The 17,989-nt window shown below is 33.4% G+C and overlaps 1 protein-coding gene across 1 annotated transcript in view; it reads right to left on the bottom strand.

Annotated features, from left to right (window-relative positions):
* The window catches only part of LOC118197709 (protein O-mannosyl-transferase TMTC1-like), a 441,210-nt gene that overhangs the window by 86,272 nt on the left and 336,949 nt on the right, over window positions 1-17,989 (bottom strand). The window contains exons 9-11 of the mRNA XM_085808444.1: window positions 12,154-12,318; window positions 5,214-5,327; window positions 3,051-3,194 (exon numbers count right to left, since the gene is read on the bottom strand). Coding sequence (XP_085664570.1) covers window positions 3,051-3,194; window positions 5,214-5,327; window positions 12,154-12,318 — 423 coding nt within the window. The remainder of the gene's footprint in view (window positions 1-3,050; window positions 3,195-5,213; window positions 5,328-12,153; window positions 12,319-17,989) is intronic.

A 17,989-nucleotide genomic window follows, 5' to 3' on the forward strand; every position in this document is an offset into this window, starting at 1 on the left:
CTTTGCTACTCCACCGTAAGTTTCAATCCGGATACCTTTCTTGAAACATATATTTATTTTAAATAATCGATAACACAGTGGCAAGGGATGAAAACTGAGAAACACTGGTAGTCCAAAGAAGACCGTTTTTGTCGTTGTTTGGCTTAAAGAAACCGCGAAGCGACTACAAGAGATTTGGTTTTTAATCTTCAGACTGCCACAGAAAGTCAAATTGGCCGTTCTGCCGCTGCACAAAGGCTTAACGAGGTTGAAATATATGAGAGAAAATCAATGGTTTGTGTTCCATTCACTCCAACTTCCGCAGAGATCGGCTTAAACTGATGCCGTCCTCAAGTTCAATGAGACAAGACGACTGGGTCCGAGTATTATTTACTGAAGAGTTCAGATATAATCTGAAAAGTGATTCTAGACGTGTTGTAATATGGGTATAAAAAGGAACATGCAACTTGCCTACCTTTGTCCGTCAAATATCCCGTTTCCGCACCGTCCGTGTCCGAACGCGGTTTAATGTTTTGGAGAGGAATCGTAACAAATGTCCTAGCCTAAGTTCAAACCCAAGTGTCGGCTTTTATTGTGCACTCCAAGACGGAATTTTGTTAAAACTTATTTGAATAATAAAAGGTTATTTAGCCTTCCAATCTTGTTGTTTCTTGTCACACGCACTTAAGCGATTATTCGCTTATCAGTTCTTAAGATTCTACACGCTCAACTGTAACTAAGCATTTACAAAGTGAGGAACTCTACAAAACAGTTCTGAATTTCAAATTGCTTAAAAGAAATTAAATCCTAATGTTTAACATAAACTCTAGACAAAAATATTGAACTCATGGAATTTGCTTTATTGATCTTTTGTGCGTTCTTCCAGAGAAACAAACCCATCATCATGAAACGACCCGCTTAAAATATATTTTGCTATAATTAAAAAGACTTTATTCGGAATATTACGTAAATTCTAGAGTTTAAACATTAAAGAAGTGAGTTTGATATGGCGCAATAAATACTTATTTATATACAACTACAGATTTCATGAAAATCTAAGTACACCATTCTAGGTTTAAAGAGGATAGGTATCAGTGGCACTTTCTACCCCCTCAAGGAACACCTTTTGTTAAGAAGAATAAACAAAATTACCAACTGATCTCAGAGAGGTTTCCATTTAAGCTAATGAAAATTGGCTTTTACTGCGTTACACTGATTTGTGATTCCATTCGATTAAAGTCCCAATAGGGCATAAACACAGCTCGAAATAGTTCACAACACAACGGGCAATTTCGACTTTTTTAAATCCGGCTTTTCTCCTTACAAGCTAAGACTTGACGGCTCACTTTCTTGCCCACTTACGATGTCTCAGGGGCTCTGATAATCGATACGCCTCTGACCTTTCGCCCAAAGTACGGTTTTATGTTACTCGAAGAGAAATAAAATTTTCGACGTTGGAAAAGTATCCCTCATTTCGAAGTTATCTGCATGCGACATGTCCTTTGGGCTTTCCTTATTTCCAGAAACAAGCACGTAACATTTATTAACAGAAGGCCGAGCACCGAACAATTGATTAAGGCAAATAATTTGACATGCCTGAGTAACCTCATATCTTTGGAAAACTTCATGTTAGTGATTTGGATACATGCATTTCATTTCATCATCTCTTCTTCCTTTGTAAAGGAATTGTAAAGAAAAGATGATGATGATGAATGGAATTGAATTAACTTCATAATATCTTGTCAAATTTATGATTTTTATCAGGCTTGAAAGGGCCTGAAGAGATGTACTCGAACGGCTAAAGATTTTGTGCTCTCATTTTCTTCCTCTGCATCTAATGTGATTGATGCCTTTCCTAGTTGCACCATTAATGAGAAGCGCTACATAGATACTAAGAATTTTATTTTATTTTGAGACAATCGCAAAGATCCGTGACTCGAACGTAGGACCTGTATATTCTACTCTAACGTACTACCACTCTGTTGACGGAAACTATGATTCACTTTGAATATTTGATTCAGATATTGAATTCAGATATTCTACTACAATTACATATTGAATAATTCTCAAAGAACCATTTATTCCTTCCTGAAATATTAGATTTGAATTTATGCGACTGAAATGAGATTTAAGAGCTTCTATATTCATACATTTCACAAAATGTCTTTATACCGATTACTTGCATTCATTTCTAATTTCTGCAAATCTGCTTAGTGCTCAAAGGCGGGCCTCATTTGTGCCAGCTTAAAACGTTAAAAGTCAAGATGTTTAACTGAATAATATTTAAATGAGTGTGCCATTGATATCAGTTTTAAAATAATAAAGACTCGTTGTATTGCCTAAGTCACTGCATTTTCTGCCTTAATTTCTGCATCAATGTTATACCTTTAACTTTTGAAACTTACAAATATAAAATTAATGACTGCTTAATTTTTAATACCAAATTTATTTTGCAATTTACGCTGACGTAAATGCATAACCTTTTTCCTTCTTTTCAATATATTTTCGAATATCAAAAAGGTTACCAAAAGGAAAACCATATTATTTAAATCAATACAATATACGGAGGAATCTGAATAGGGTTGCAAATAAAGATTTATCTAGTAAAGCAGAGAGTGTGTGTGTGTGATTATGGCAAAGCTTCAAGGGCTATCTGCCTAAGGGGAGGGATGCCTTCGTGGAGGACTTTCTAAGGGAAACTGGCTCGTATACACGTTACACATGGGGAAAACCACGAAAACGCCCATGCAGCCAGCCCGTTCGAGGGATTCGAACCTCGGACCGAACTACCAGTGTTCACCGCTCGGCCGCTGGCGGGCACAAGTAAAGCAAAGAGAGTATGATACTATTTATATCGTCACAGACGAACCAATCAAGCAGCTTGTATCAAATATATTTACAATGTTATGGAAATTTTGCATCTTTGTCATTGAAGGTAAGAAATATTTACTCGAATGCTGCGGTCGAATAAAGCAAAAGATCTCTTTTTATTCACATATGATGTTTGTAGTTTTTATATACAGAAGAGTTTTACATCTGTAAACAAAACTAAACCTTTTTAATGTACTTACCTGTATAATGATGCAAGATTGAATAGAGCTCTAGGATGATGAGAATTTATGAGAAGAGCTTGTTTAAAATGGTTCTCGGCTTCTTTAACATCAGTTAACAGTGTTCCTAAATTGTTGTGTGCGCTAGCGTGATTCGGCCATAAACTAGAAAATACAATAAAATATGGTAAGAAAAGAAAACAACATAAATAGCAAATCGAAATAGATGCAAATTTCAAACAGATATTGAATGTTTCAAATAATTACTCTAATGTATACTCTATTTGAATCTTATGAACTGGAAACTAGTGATGTTTAAAGCTCTATTTTCTTTCGTAAGAAATTCGTGACAAAAAAATTTCATTTTATTTTTAAGCTGACACAGAGAAATTAAATATAATATTAAGTAGTAAAATTAACAAATATTATATCTAATCACATATGTTTCAAATTGAAAAGAAATGTGGAAATAATATTCTAACACTGAACCACATCCTTGACAGAAGCATTAAAATACGAAAACATTTTGTCTTTATAATTGTTTATTCTCTGATGTTATTGCTTTCACAATGATAAACATTCACGTCGAAACTTATCTTAAAATCATTGAATTAGTTTTAACGTATATATGAATTTGTCCATATTTATATTTATTTATTTTTCTTTTCTTTAGAAGTTAAGACCGATATAATAAGATCCTTCATTATATTTCAACTACGCTTAGATATAAGCGTTGAAATAAAATATATTTTCTCAGTTTATAAAACTAAAACATATCTCGGCTAAATTATAATGCTATTAAGGATGCGAAATGTAGTACAGTAATTATTTATCAAATTCGAACTTTATCCAAGTAAAACAATTCTTGTTTGTTTTTGAGTGCAAGCCGAATTCAGAATTTTAAAGCTGAACTAAAATTAAACAAAACAAAAATATTTTTGCATAATGTATTATTAACAGAAAGTTTTATTACATTTTATTAAGCAAAATTCAAATAAAAGTAAACAATATATGCAACAAATTTAAGCCAGAAAAATGCACATGTTTAAATAAGATTTCAGTTTTTGAATTATTTAAAACACTAGTAAAGTCATCCGTATTAAATATTATTCAATAATAAAATTTACAGATTTCTCGTTGAAGACTGTTAAACCTTTTTATCCAAGTATCCGTTAAATGTATTTATAATTAAGTACTGAATTATGCATACATCTGACAAAAGAAAAAGAAATTATTTTCGAAGTCTGTGACGGAAACAAAATAATAAAATGTTATATGTTCATAATTCAGTTCATTACCTTCATTTTTAACCTTTAATTATGGTTAATTCATAAGTTTTTATTCCTATTCATGCATTTAATTACCTAATTACTTAAATGTTTCAGTAAAAATTAAAGAATCCTAAATTTCAATAAGTGTTCTATAATAAAATCTACTTTAATGAATTTCAAACTTCGTAAAATAAAATAACACTTTTTTAAAATATTAATAGAAAATATTTAATTAGAAATATTAAAGAGATCTAATATTATGTTAAGGATTCGGAGTATTGTTAAGTAATTTAATAATATATTGATATAAACACTGGGAAAGCTAGAGATTTTTCAGTAACATTCACTTCATACACTGGATTTGATATTTCTTAGTTTAGATGTAGAATATTCATGCATTACAGCTAATAGAAAAACAGTTTTTTATAAAATATTTGGTACAATATAAAATTTGATGAAGTATATTAATAGTTTAAAATTTTATGCATTTGATAGCATACACTGCGGATGTAACTTATGACTGTAATTTCTTTTCGAAACATCAAACTGGTTATTGTACATTTTTAATGGGCCTTGTCAGTTTTAGACTGTCTTAAAAAAGTTTTATAAAAGTCTTATAATTAAATCTTATAAAATATAAGTAATAATATTTAAGTCTTATAAAATATTTTTAGGGAAGATAACTTATTACATCATATAATATCAAGCCTTTACGTAAAATAAAACTCTTAATTTATATTCGGGAAGAAATGCTTCCGAAAAAGTGATTATATCTTAAAGAATTAAAATATAATTTGAAAGATCTGAAGCTCATCAAAAAGCAATAGCCCTGTCTGCAACCATTAAAACATAAATCTTAAGCATTCACGTCTACTGCTATATACATGCATCTCGCATACTTAATTACACTTACCTGAGAGCCATTCGGTAATGTTCCACTGCTGTATCGACATTTCCCAAGTCTTTTTGAAGATTAGCGAAGTTATAATGGACTTTGGCATTATGTGGTACGCTGGTCAACCCCGACCTAAATTAGCAATAAAACACTATTTTCAGTTCATGGTCTCGCCCATTATCGTAATGAAGATTCAAGACTCGGAGTAAAATATGGTTGAAGGAATTAAGCTGCAACGGTAATAAACGGCGGAATGATAGTGTTTTCTTAAAGGCCGTAACATGAATCTTAAGAGAAGTGCAGCTGATACAGAGGAATGAATGACTATCCCGGGCTCCCATATTTATTACTTCGCGAGTACTCTACGTTAGGAATGATTCATGACAGGGGAATAAAATCTGATTTCTTGGCATACATGGCTTAAACCTTCTTCCCCCGACGTAATTGCAGTTAATATACAACCCTATTATTCGACACTCAGTATTCATTGGAGTAAGAAAGAAATTTAATTGCTTAAAATTATAAATCTAATTTAATTCACGCTAATTTTATTGCTTGGAGATGATCGTTTTCAATGGTTTATATGTGATCATAATATACTTACAAAGTCTACCTGATTCAAACGTAAATAAAATCTGAACTTCATACACATTCATAGCATGCACTTTATTTCTCTGCAGTTCTCTTGTCATAGCATGTAAAGTGTATTAAATAATTTTACAAGCTAAATTTATTGGGTATCTGAATTAAGAATGTGGCGTAAATGTTTAAGAAAAAACAGATTTTGTTTTACTTAAAATCGATCCTATTACCTGATGGATTGCATAGCATTCTCATGGCTTTCCAATACATAATGTAAATACAAACCACTTAAAAATAAAACTCTGTAAAACGTCTAAAAGCAAGGAATCTTAAAACGCCGTGGCGTAAACAAATACCTAGCCCAAATTAATAAAATGGTTAAAGTCGGCATTTAAACTTATAATACAGAGTGATTCAAAATTAGGGAAACAAAATTCTAGGAAGGGTAGTGTACATCAAAACGAATCGGAATCTCATAGCCATGCAGAGGCGCAAGTGCAATCCTAACGAGATAAGGGGGATAGTAAGGGTTTTCGCAGGAAAGTCATCGATAGCCACCCGCAGAGGTCTTAGGATGGAAAATATGAATACATCGTGATCGCAAAAATGACATGTAAGATCTTAAACATAAGTCAAAATTAGGGAAACAAAATTCTAGGAAGGGTAGTGTACATCAAAACGAATCGGAATCTCATAGCCATGCAGAGGCGCAAGTGCAATCCTAACGAGATAAGGGGGATAGTAAGGGTTTTCGCAGGAAAATCATCGATAGCCACCCGCAGAGGTCTTAGGATGGAAAATATGAATACATCGTGATCGCAAAAATGACATGTAAGATCTTAAACATAAGTCTTAACTTTTCTAATGATGAAGGTACCCGATATTTCGTAGCTTAAGGTACGGAATCTCGGGAGTTTTGAAATGCACTGTCTTCATTTTGAAACGGCCCATCTAGGTAGCTACCACAAACGTCGGACGAATGCCCAGAGTATTTTAAAACTTCCGAGATTCCATGCGACGCCTACGAAACTTAAGCAACTATATTATTAGGAATGTCATGACTTATTTTAAGCTTATGGTCTTTAAATGTCAGTTTGTGATCACGATGTATTCATATTTTGCATCCTAACACCTTTGTGGGTGGCTGTCGATAGTTGCCCTTCGACAGGAGCCCGGCGAAAGGTAAATTTTATTCGGTGAAATGTAATTAGCACATTTTTAAAAGACAACAAAACATCCTTTTATGCTAACCACATGACATTAGTACTAGTAGAAAAATTCAAGACTGAATCAATCAATAACATTATGCAACAACGTTTCTAATTTTAAGTAAGGTATGCTCAAATTTATTAGTACATATCTTCCAAATGATAAAACATCTACATTAACATAACTTTAAGATATATTTACAAGTTATAATCGGGGATACCTAGAAAACAAGTTTTCAAAAATACATTTTGAATAAAAGATAAAATATGTGTTTGTATATCTGCTTCAAGCACATTGATTAAAATTATTGTTTTCAGGCTTTAAGCACATAGCTTCTCATGATAAAAGTAATGATGGAAATTCAAGATCACGCATTTGTTTGTTATCACCGAAAGACTGCATTTCACAACAATTCAACTGCCCGCAAATAATAAATATAATTACTGTGTACTAGAATAGCACCAAGTATCCAAGTTCGTTCAAACATTAAACTCAGTTATACGTGCATGATTCTACTGGCATTTCCTCGCAGATTATCTCGTAATCACATGTAATGCTGCTATTTGATTTTTTATTATAAACACCTTGAACAATAAAACATATTAAAAATATTATTGATTGCATTTTTTCCAGGATACCATTCATTAAAGCCACACCACAAACGTCCGACAACCGGTAATAAAGTTAACAAGAAACTGGCCTTGTTGTTTATTGGCAACTTCTGTTTCTGAAAGATGGGGAATAGGATAATCCTCCTCAATACAGTGTTATCACGAAAAAAGAAGATTTTACTTTAAGAAACGTATGCCTCCCAGACAGTATAGGTTAGTAGAGTCGACTGCGATACCAAAAGGCCCTGGTTCGAATCACGGAGGAGGCATGGTTCTGTCCGTCCCTTCATAAAAATCTTTAAAAAAACGTTTCAGTTTGGCTATAAAATTGAAACTGTCGCCCTTAAGAGACAGAATATGAAATTTCTGGTTTGAAAAGGAACGAAGAAAAATGGTCCCTCTCCAAAAGCCAGAAAATGTCCCACAAAGTGTTTTCACAGAGCATGATTTTTAATCCGTTTGTTTATCTCTTTTTATGAATTGTGCTTTGATCTCTCGCCTGGCGACCACATCTGAAAATGAGCAGTCCTTCATAGAATGTAAGCAATTATAAATAGTGAATATTAGCTCACTATGACGACTACTACCGTAACTCACGAAAAGCGTATAAGGTATTTCTCCCGCCTTCTTAGCGTGCCTTCGTGGTGTAGTTGTTCTGCACACTGGACCGGTATTCCAGGGTCCGCAGTTCGATTCCCGGCGAAGGCGTTGCTAATTTTTCAACCTCTCTCCAGCTGTAAATGCCAGCTGATTTACAGGTGGAATTAACAGAAATTCATTGTGTGTCATCTCTAAAGAAAAAATTCAATAAAGTGGATTTAACTAAATTTTACAAATACTTGCTTTTTCTCGTTTCCGACAAAATCTCAAACTTTTGTATCGTACATGATTTTCATGTTCGATAAAACACAGAACACCAGGAGGAGAGCTTAGACCTAGGCTAAACTACCCATACACGTTTTAATTACTCCTTGGCAGAGGCGGTCCGAGGGACCGCTAATCTATCGGTCGAGCAGTCCAAGTCGAGAGTACGAGCAGTAACTCACATCCACGACTCCACCATGGGAGGGGGAATGCGAAGACACTGCCATCAACATGGTACCACTCCCGGACAGCAGATCGAAGTACATAAATAACACAAATAAAACAGCACGCGTCACCATTCCGTCTGTAAAATAAAGTCTAAGAGAAATTCAGCCGTTCACCGAGCAAGGCCGTGAGAAAGGATATGAACGATATTGAGGATCCAGACGCCCGCTGGCAACCCCAAGCGATCAACAAGGCCTGTGAAACTCGCCGACTCAACCAACTGGGTTTGTTTTCCCCCAGACAATCAAACTATCAAACCATATAGCTCCACCACAGACAGAGGAGAGGGCAAGACAATACAAGTACGGTCCCTGCCAAGCATATTTCTCACGAGCGTATAGTCAATTATACGCTCACCAGAATCGAATCCCATTCTATCAATTTACTAGCTAAATGTGCTGACCAGAAGAACATTTGGAAGGAATTTCATACAGTTACAATATCACTGATCTTCTTTGTATTATAGTAATAGCATGGGACAAATATTCAATACAGCGAAAACTGAAGTACGCAGAGAATTCAAATGTGTAGGTAGAAAGGTTCTCTTTCCTTTTTTTAAATTTCTATTTGAATCTGTTTCCATTTGATGGCAAAAAATAATTAAGAAGTAATTTAATAAGAAGCTTAAGTCACCAGTAGTGATAATTAAGTCTTGAACTTATATTTTATGCTGTCAGTCTGATGTTTTTGGGGGACGTTGCGCAGTTGTATTATACTCTAATGGACAAACATAAACTACTAATGCAGTTAACACATTCATATTATAAAGGAATATATAAATTACCTCGACGAGCAAAGGCATATGGGACGAAAGAGCAGTGTCATTTTTCTACTTAATAAGTGGTTCAAAATCTGCTCAGAGTAATCGTTGCTTGTAAGCATGCCAAAAAACTATTGATTCTAAATTCGTAACATTCTTTTTGTTTATTAAATCAATAGAAATGTGTTATCTGTTAAGTAGCTTATTTGTGACGCTATCTAAGTCATGTAGAAATTTATACCTTATTTGAACATAATTAATAATAATGATGACAATTTTAGGTATAGATTTTAATATTACACCGATAGATGAAGCGCATAATATTTTGAATTTTCTTCACAGTACTGTGTTTTGCTATTTAAGAACTGAATTAGTTTTATTTTAAGTAAATCATACAGAAATATATTTATTATAATACTAGTCACTGAAGTTCAAGCTATAGAAAGTGTTAAAATTCTATCAACAAGTAACAAAGTCCTAAATTACATTAATCCGTTAAAGTAGATATTTTTATATTTTTTATAAAAGGAAATTACGTGTTTTTAGATATTTGCGTAATACTTCTAAAAATGTTAGAGGATATTTTTCTTAAAATGAAAGTATATTCAGAAACAATTATTTATCAGTCAAAAGTACTGATGAGATCTCGAGATGAACATATACTGAATGTTAAAATGAAAAATATTTTATTTTTACCAAATGAAAAGCTTTTCTGCGACCGGCGTGAAACAATTGTGTTGTAGATCATACATCTTCAAATTATACACAAGTGAATGAAAGTCTTAGAATTAAAAAGAAATTAATTAACGTCGAGAAACATTTTGTTTTACTTTATAATTTAGAGCAGTGGTGATATATAAGAGATTTGTTTCGAATTATTCGAGTTAACAGGCCCTCAGAAAAGTATAAAATTAATAAAGCATGGAGAATTATAACTGTAAAATGTAAAATAATGTATAACTCACTGTAAAATGTGTTGCTCATTTACACTTCAGTTTTCTAATCGAATGTATCACAGAATGTGTACTAACCATCATTTTTTTTAACATAACCTGAGTTAGCGCCTTGTTTAGCAGACGGCTTGGAATCCATTAATATCGAAAATTGACAAGACAAATGTTAGTGACATTAAAGCACATTTGAGTGGGCTGGATAGTAAAAATAATCTCATTATCCCAATTTGCAATTTATACGGTCTGCCTTTCTGATACAGTAGTTAAATTTCCAGGATAAGTAATGTATAAAGCATCTAATAATCATGCCACGTTTACAGATCTATGAAATGAAAAACAAAAAATGTGTATTGAACATGAAGCAGACCGCAGTTATATACGAGCCTAAAAACAGACCGCAGTTATATACGCGCCTAAAAATCAGTTAAATTTTTTTCATGTATGATATGTAAGCTAGGATGGATCTACATAAGCTAGGATCGATCTACGTAATTCAGGGTGGATGTTCGTGGGGATGAATGAGAAGTAATGACCTACAAATGTACTACATCTCTTTGCAGAATTCAAGACTCGTATGGCAATTTTTAAATTACAGAGGGAGCAACAAATTAAAAATAAAGTTGTACCATAAATAGAAGATATAACGCTCAATAATTGCACACCAATTCACTGAAATCATTTGATTGCATTGCTGCTGGAGGTTTCATACAGTAAAGACTGTTGATAAGAAGATGATAGTACTGCGTTTATTGATTTTCTGAAAGCTTTCAGGAGTGATTCATATTAAGGTTAAGTAGGAAATACAGATCTAATACTACAAGCGTTAAATTCATAGCTGCTTAGATATTAAAAGCAGAAAACATGATATAAAGAGCAGTACAGTACCAGGCTGGCGTTAAACTGGATTACAGCAGGGATTAGCTTTGGAAATTTCTATATATCGTATCTGTATTAAGGAAAGAGATACACTATCATAAAGTGTAGGTTAAGGCATTTGCAAAAGGATTCCAACTGAATGTAGGATAATGTGGTATATAAATGTACTGTATTTCTAAGATATAAGGGTAGCACAAAAAATCCTCATACATTTTTGTGGGGTAGCGTGTAAGGAGTCTGCAGTTAACCTTCAGTGGCTATTTCAATGTTTAGACTTTAACTAATCTTATGAATGCCCCCATTAAATTACTCAATCCTAAAAATGAGCAGTGATATAAAACTACTTTTACCAGTTAATCGGAGTTGCTGATATGTCAATGGCAATAAAACAGAAGTAACATCGCAAAGTTTTCAGCTTTGTAACCTCTGTCATGAACGGTATTTTGAAGAACTGCAAACGATTTCAGTCCTAAATGAGATTGCTGATCCCAATCCAAACGCTTTAACGTCAGTCATAGACCATTCTAGAAGTATTCAAATATTGTTATTTTTAAATATCTCAGGCTGTCATACATTCGTATTTAGTTTTGGTGCTATGGCTCATAATTTTCGTACTGATCAGCTCCTTTGCATTCATGACACCCAAAATATTCTCGACAGCTGCTGCTTACTCCTTAGGTTATATTCTTATCCAAAACCTGACAGTAATTTTTAAGGAAAAATTTAGTATATTATATTGCCTTGCAGTTTGAACTTTCTATTTACGTTCCAGAATCCGCATTCCTTAATTTCACCTTTTAGAATTCAAAATGCATATTTGAAACGGCGAGAAAAAAAGGAAAAATATGAAATAAATTGTGAAGAATATTTCAACTTACGTGAACAATGTTTCTCTATTTTTCCAGTCTTGATTCCTTACTGCAGTTCTAGCTATGAAGAGGAAAATGAGGATAACAATGAAACTCTTACAAGCCCAATAGATACGATTGTGATGTTTTCGTAGCTTCTTTAAGCCAGATGTCACAAGAACACAAAATCCAATGCTATGAAAAAGAGAATCATTTAATAGAGTATTAATTATGTATGAAATAAATTTACTGGTAACAGAGATTTGGAACATGACATTACATTAGTGATCAGTATTTCAGATTAACTTTTTATTTGGTATAGTTCTTTACTTAAACTGCATTAGTAACAGTATCCATTACATTTATATAAATCATTAGAAAGTACGTTTGATACATATTTCATGTCGGTGTACAAATTAAAAAGCAACTGGAGAAAGGGTACTTAATGCACAATAAAAATTAAAAATTCTATAAAAGTAAATATGTGTGCTACTTTTAAATTAACGACCATGTACTGAATCCATATACCTGTTCTTCTGTTAACAGAAAAAATATGCGAGTATGAAGCACAAAAAAATTAAATAGAAACGCGACTGAAATTCACGTATGTATTACTGTCTGTATCAAAATTTATGAGTTATGAATCATTTCAGTACCATTACAAATATTTCAGACGTACCATTCAGGGAAATGATTGCAGTTATGAATGGTTAGCAAACGAAAAGTTGGTCATTTGAAACCGATTGAGTCAAAAGGCTTAATTACTTCATAAAATAAGATTTCAAGTTTTGAGAGACGAATTTTCAACGCAAAAACCATTAGTTTCCGCAAAATTAAGCCTTCCTATTACACTCAAAGTCTACAATTGACAATCATGGCTATTTTGTCCCCTGAGTTATGTGACACTTAGTGCCTAAGTAATCTCTCAGAATGTTGAGAAAGAAAATTCAGATCTTCATGCACTTACTCAAGTTTCATAGTGATATATTACCTTATGCTTTTTGACTTCCTTGTACGAAGTAAAGTAAGTATTGTAACTGCGAAAAATTTCAAGTCTGATTTATTTCAAGGGAAATATCCATTTCGACCGTTGTTGCATATATTTGAACGATTTTTTGCGTGATGTCTGTATCTATGGTCAGAATAAAGGAATCTATTTTCCAAAACGAATTGTAAAATGGATTCCAAATGTATTTTTGTCGTAACATCTGTACACACGTCCGTCCGTATGTATATATCTCACATAACTCAGAAACGATTAGCCGTAGGACTTTCAAATTTTGCATGAGACTGTTACAAGCGCTGTTTGTGCCCGTTCTTTTTTTTTTTTTTTTTACTGCCATTGGCAATATCATATACCCACCATTTTGCACCCTTTTGCCCGGCTTGAAAGTCCTTACTTGGTCTTTAATTTCTCAACCATTTGCCGTAACGCCGAAAATATTTATGATTTGGTAAAGTTAAATTTTCAAAAAAAAATCTACAAATAACGAAATCTAACTTTTAATGCCTTCTCTCAGTTAATATACATATAAAGTTTTTAAAAAGCAGTATGTTTCTTTTGTATTTTAAATTTTGCAAAAGTTGGTTGGAAATAAGAAACGTCAGGTTAATACATAGATTATACAGACATACGGACGGACGCACATATACTATACATATGTCAAAAATATGAAAATCAAGATGCTAACTTTAATTTGAAAGATGTGAAACTTTTAACCATTCTCAGATTAATTCTCAAATTAACTTAGCTATTTCCTCCTTGCCATCGTAAAATTGGTAGGTGCTTGTAATAAATTTACCGTTACTTATAAACTACTATAAGTTCTACTTATAAACTTCGTTAATTCAATTTTTTATCGCTTTCATATGATTCTTGCATAAATCTAACGATGCAGACGTTACATAAAGGATTTACCTAATAAAAAATTTCGAAAATAATTAACTAGTAGAAATGAAATCGGAACTGAAGCCAAATCATTCTGAGCTAGTCTTTTGTCTTGAACCTGTCTCAATTAGCTTTCTGTTTCCTTGCGGGCTGCTTGCTGCTTTGTCTATTTTCAAAATTACATCTCAAAAGTATTAAGAATACTAATGTAGTTCCTCAAGAACAGGCGCTTAATGCGCCACTTTTTTATAGGTTTGGGTGATTATCTGTACAGGTGTTTCATATTGAATGGCACAAAAAGAAAGCATGCCTATGAACACGGTAATACTTTATTTGGAGAAATCAGATTTACACTGAAGTATAAATATCCAAGTTTCTATAGATATTTTATATTCTTCGGTGATTTGGCAAATATCTATACGGTATTCCATTAGCTGCCTCACTCGAGATAGAATCTGTTTTGGCAATGATAAGAGCATTTCAGTTATCCGTTGCTTCAGTTGCTGTAAGTCCTGAGGAATGAAACCACGGACACTCTGTCTTTGACAAAACCTCATAGGAAAAAGCTACAAGGGGTTAGACTTGGAGATTTCAATGGCCAACCAAGCAATTTCATATCATTTGACTCAGCAGATTCCAGTGATGGGATAAACTATCATTCAGATACTGATGTCAGATTTTATGCCAATCAGGTGAGGGACAAACTTACTGCAGAATGAAGCTGGGAACCTCTTCCTCCAACTGAGGGAACAACCACTTTGATCTGCATAACTTGGTAAATGCACACGTTAATCAATTTTTCCACGAAGATCAAATGACCAAAACACAACTGTTGAAAATGGCGCAGAAAATATTCAACTTTGGAGAATCACGCTCATGTTCCGTTACACCCTGTGGACTTTCCGTGCCTCAAAATCGTAAATGATGGCAATTAAATTTGCCAAAAACGCGAAATGTAGCTTTATCCGTTAACACAAGTCTTTTTGCGAAGTCCTTTACCTCCAAATTACCTGAAAATTCTTACAGAAAGCTTTATGTAATGGTTTTACTCCTGAATCATTTGAAATGGGCATGGCGGGAACTGCAGACGTTTCCGTAACACATGCCACACCGCTACATGAGGCACATTGAATTCAGAATACAGACGACGCGTTGATTTTACGGAACATTGTAAAAAAAAAAGTTTCGCGAAATTTTTCAACCACATCGGTTTGGGCTTCTCTTCGTCCTGGGTAGGTTTTGGCTTCTTTTCGTCTTGGATACGTTTCTTACACAAGCAGTCTGTGTCCTGAAACTGCTTCACCCACCGTTCGATGTTGTGACGATGCGGTGTTTTTTTTACCAAACTTCATGCGAAAATATCTTTGAAAGACAATAAACGATGATGCTTGAGGTTATTCCAAAGCACAGTATGCTATCTCCTGTAAGAATGACGCCCTTTTGATTTAACAGTGCCTGTAGCAGCTATTTCATTACTGGAAAACGTTTCGCCGTTGCCAGCTAAAACTTGCATAATTGTAGTTTCAGAATTCATATTTTTGACTTAATAAATCAATTACAGACGTTGTACTATGTTATTCTTTTTGTCCAATTCGTTATGAAACACACTTCACCTAAACGGCTCAGTGGTTAGTGATGTGACTGTCCAGGCTAGAATGTCGGAGAAGGCATAGCTGTTTGTAAGCTTATAGTGTCTGTGAGGCAAGGGAGCGTTGAAAGTGCGCGGTGAGCAGAAAATCCTTTCCAGAGGTTCATGGTACATGTAGGAGATCCTTTTACCACTCCCTGTGGTCTACCTCAAAGTTGGGAAGGATGCATAACACTTAGCTAGATTCAGCAATACCTCAACACCTGTTGTACTACAGAGAAGCTGGTTCAGTTTCTATCTGCCTCTGTATTTGGAGCTGGTATTATTAATAAATTGTCAACACATTTGAAGAAGGGAAGCACGTTGTATACAGCAACGTTAGAAAGAATTTCAGTAAACTTCAATTGTATTATAACAACAGCAAAATTTTTGCTAAATAAACTAAATAAAAAGGCTGAAGAGCTTAAAAACCAATTTATCATCGTAGCTATAGGCAAACTTGACAACAATTTGCGTATTATCTGTAAAAGGTACTATTAAGTAATAAATTATATACCAAATCTCTAATAATCAAGAAAGCGAGCTAATTTATAAATATAAAGCCTTTCACAAAAAACTTAAAACTATCATCAGTCCTCAATACAATAATTTCTCCTATTTGTATGGCCTACTGAATTTCACAAGATTACCCCTTTATAGCTAATAGTGTGAATAAATAAAAAAAAAGATCCAAGAGCATACTTATATTAATTAGTAACGGGATTATCACTAACAATCAAAACTTATTAAGACCATAAACAAGAATCAGATCTACACTATTTACTGCTATGACTTTGAAAATTAACGCACCACCTTACCGCCCAATGAGATTTACAATAACTTGATAGAAATGTACAAACTTTTCCGAAGTCTAAAGGTATAACTGATTTCCAAAACACGGGATTCTTATATGCACACATTTTCACAATTTTATTAAATATCAAAATAAAATAGCTCTAGAAATTGATGGTATTCCTATGGGTCCCAATTAGTTGATGGTCATATGTAACATATTGTTTTTCGTTAAAAGGCTTGCCAGCGGCCGAGTGGTAAAGCTGCTGAACACTGGTAATTTGGTCTGGGGTTCAAATCCCGGCGAACGGACTGGCTGCATGGGCGTTTTCATGTTTTCCCCCATGTTTAAAATGTATACAAGCCAGTTTCTCTTAGAAAGGCCTTCAGGAAGACATCCCTTCCCTAAGGCAGATAGTCCTCGAGTGTTTCCCGTAATTAAATAAACAAAAGCAAACCAACCTCTTTGTTAAAGGATTTGATTTTATCTACAGCTATTAAAATCCAGAACTTTACAGTTTTACCTTCAGACATATAGACGACATATCCCCATAAATAATTACAATGAAAACAGAAAATGAATCATCTATCCTAAATGCCTTAAAATGACATAAATGATGCAAAAACATATTATTTATACCCTCAAATTTACAAAATCAACAAAATAAATTTATTTGACAAAAGACGGCTCTTCCGTTTTAATACTATTAAGCTAATTAATCGTTAATTAATCATCTCTAGGAAAATTCATGGCAAACACTTTATTAATCAAACCAAAGGAATCAAAAATGTATGTAGTAACAAAATCATTTTTAAATGAACTTATATTATGAATTAAAATTCCTCATAAGTTTATCAAAAACAAAAAAAGGCTTGTTAAATTACAGTTCTCTAAAATTTGTTTTCAACATTAACCTGTTGTTTATCACGATAGGTTACAATTAAGCCATTAAGGCAATGTGGACTGGATATATTAACACATTTAAATTAGACATGCTATTTAGAATTTCTACATTAGATTTAATTTATATTAGGCTGTTTAATTATGTCTTTCTGTTATTTTCAAAATGGACCTACTTCAGCTTATCAGTCTCCAAGCAAGCCGCTTGAATTAACACCGTATTCTGTAACAATTTACAACTTATTCCGCTTTCCGACTTTTTTTATTCTTAAAGGTTAACTACAACTTCACGAGTAAATTGCAAATTTAGGCGAAAGTCATCTAGAAACTTCTGATAAAGTTTAACTCACATTTTTTACTTTTTCTCGCTTGTTCTTTAGCTTTAAAATTACTTGTCACACTCTATTTTTTCTTAAGGCATCTTTTTAATTTTTTGTGGACACACCACACCCCGTATTATAATTGTTTTTAAAATTGCTTTTGAAACTAAACACGAATATTTCTTTCGTTTAGAATTTTTTAACTTCAACTGAAGTTAGAGTTGAATCATTAGGAGGGATAATTTACGTTTGGAATTGCAATGTTCCAGCTATATTACAGTACAAATTAAGATAACTCACTGGTTTTCTTTTCCTGTATTTGGTCTCTCCCCACCATT

This window comes from Stegodyphus dumicola, chromosome X1 (genome assembly GCF_044657685.1).
Source record: "Stegodyphus dumicola isolate Sdum_Otavi_A_Nest chromosome X1, ASM4465768v1".
Lineage (NCBI taxonomy): Eukaryota > Metazoa > Arthropoda > Arachnida > Araneae > Eresidae > Stegodyphus > Stegodyphus dumicola.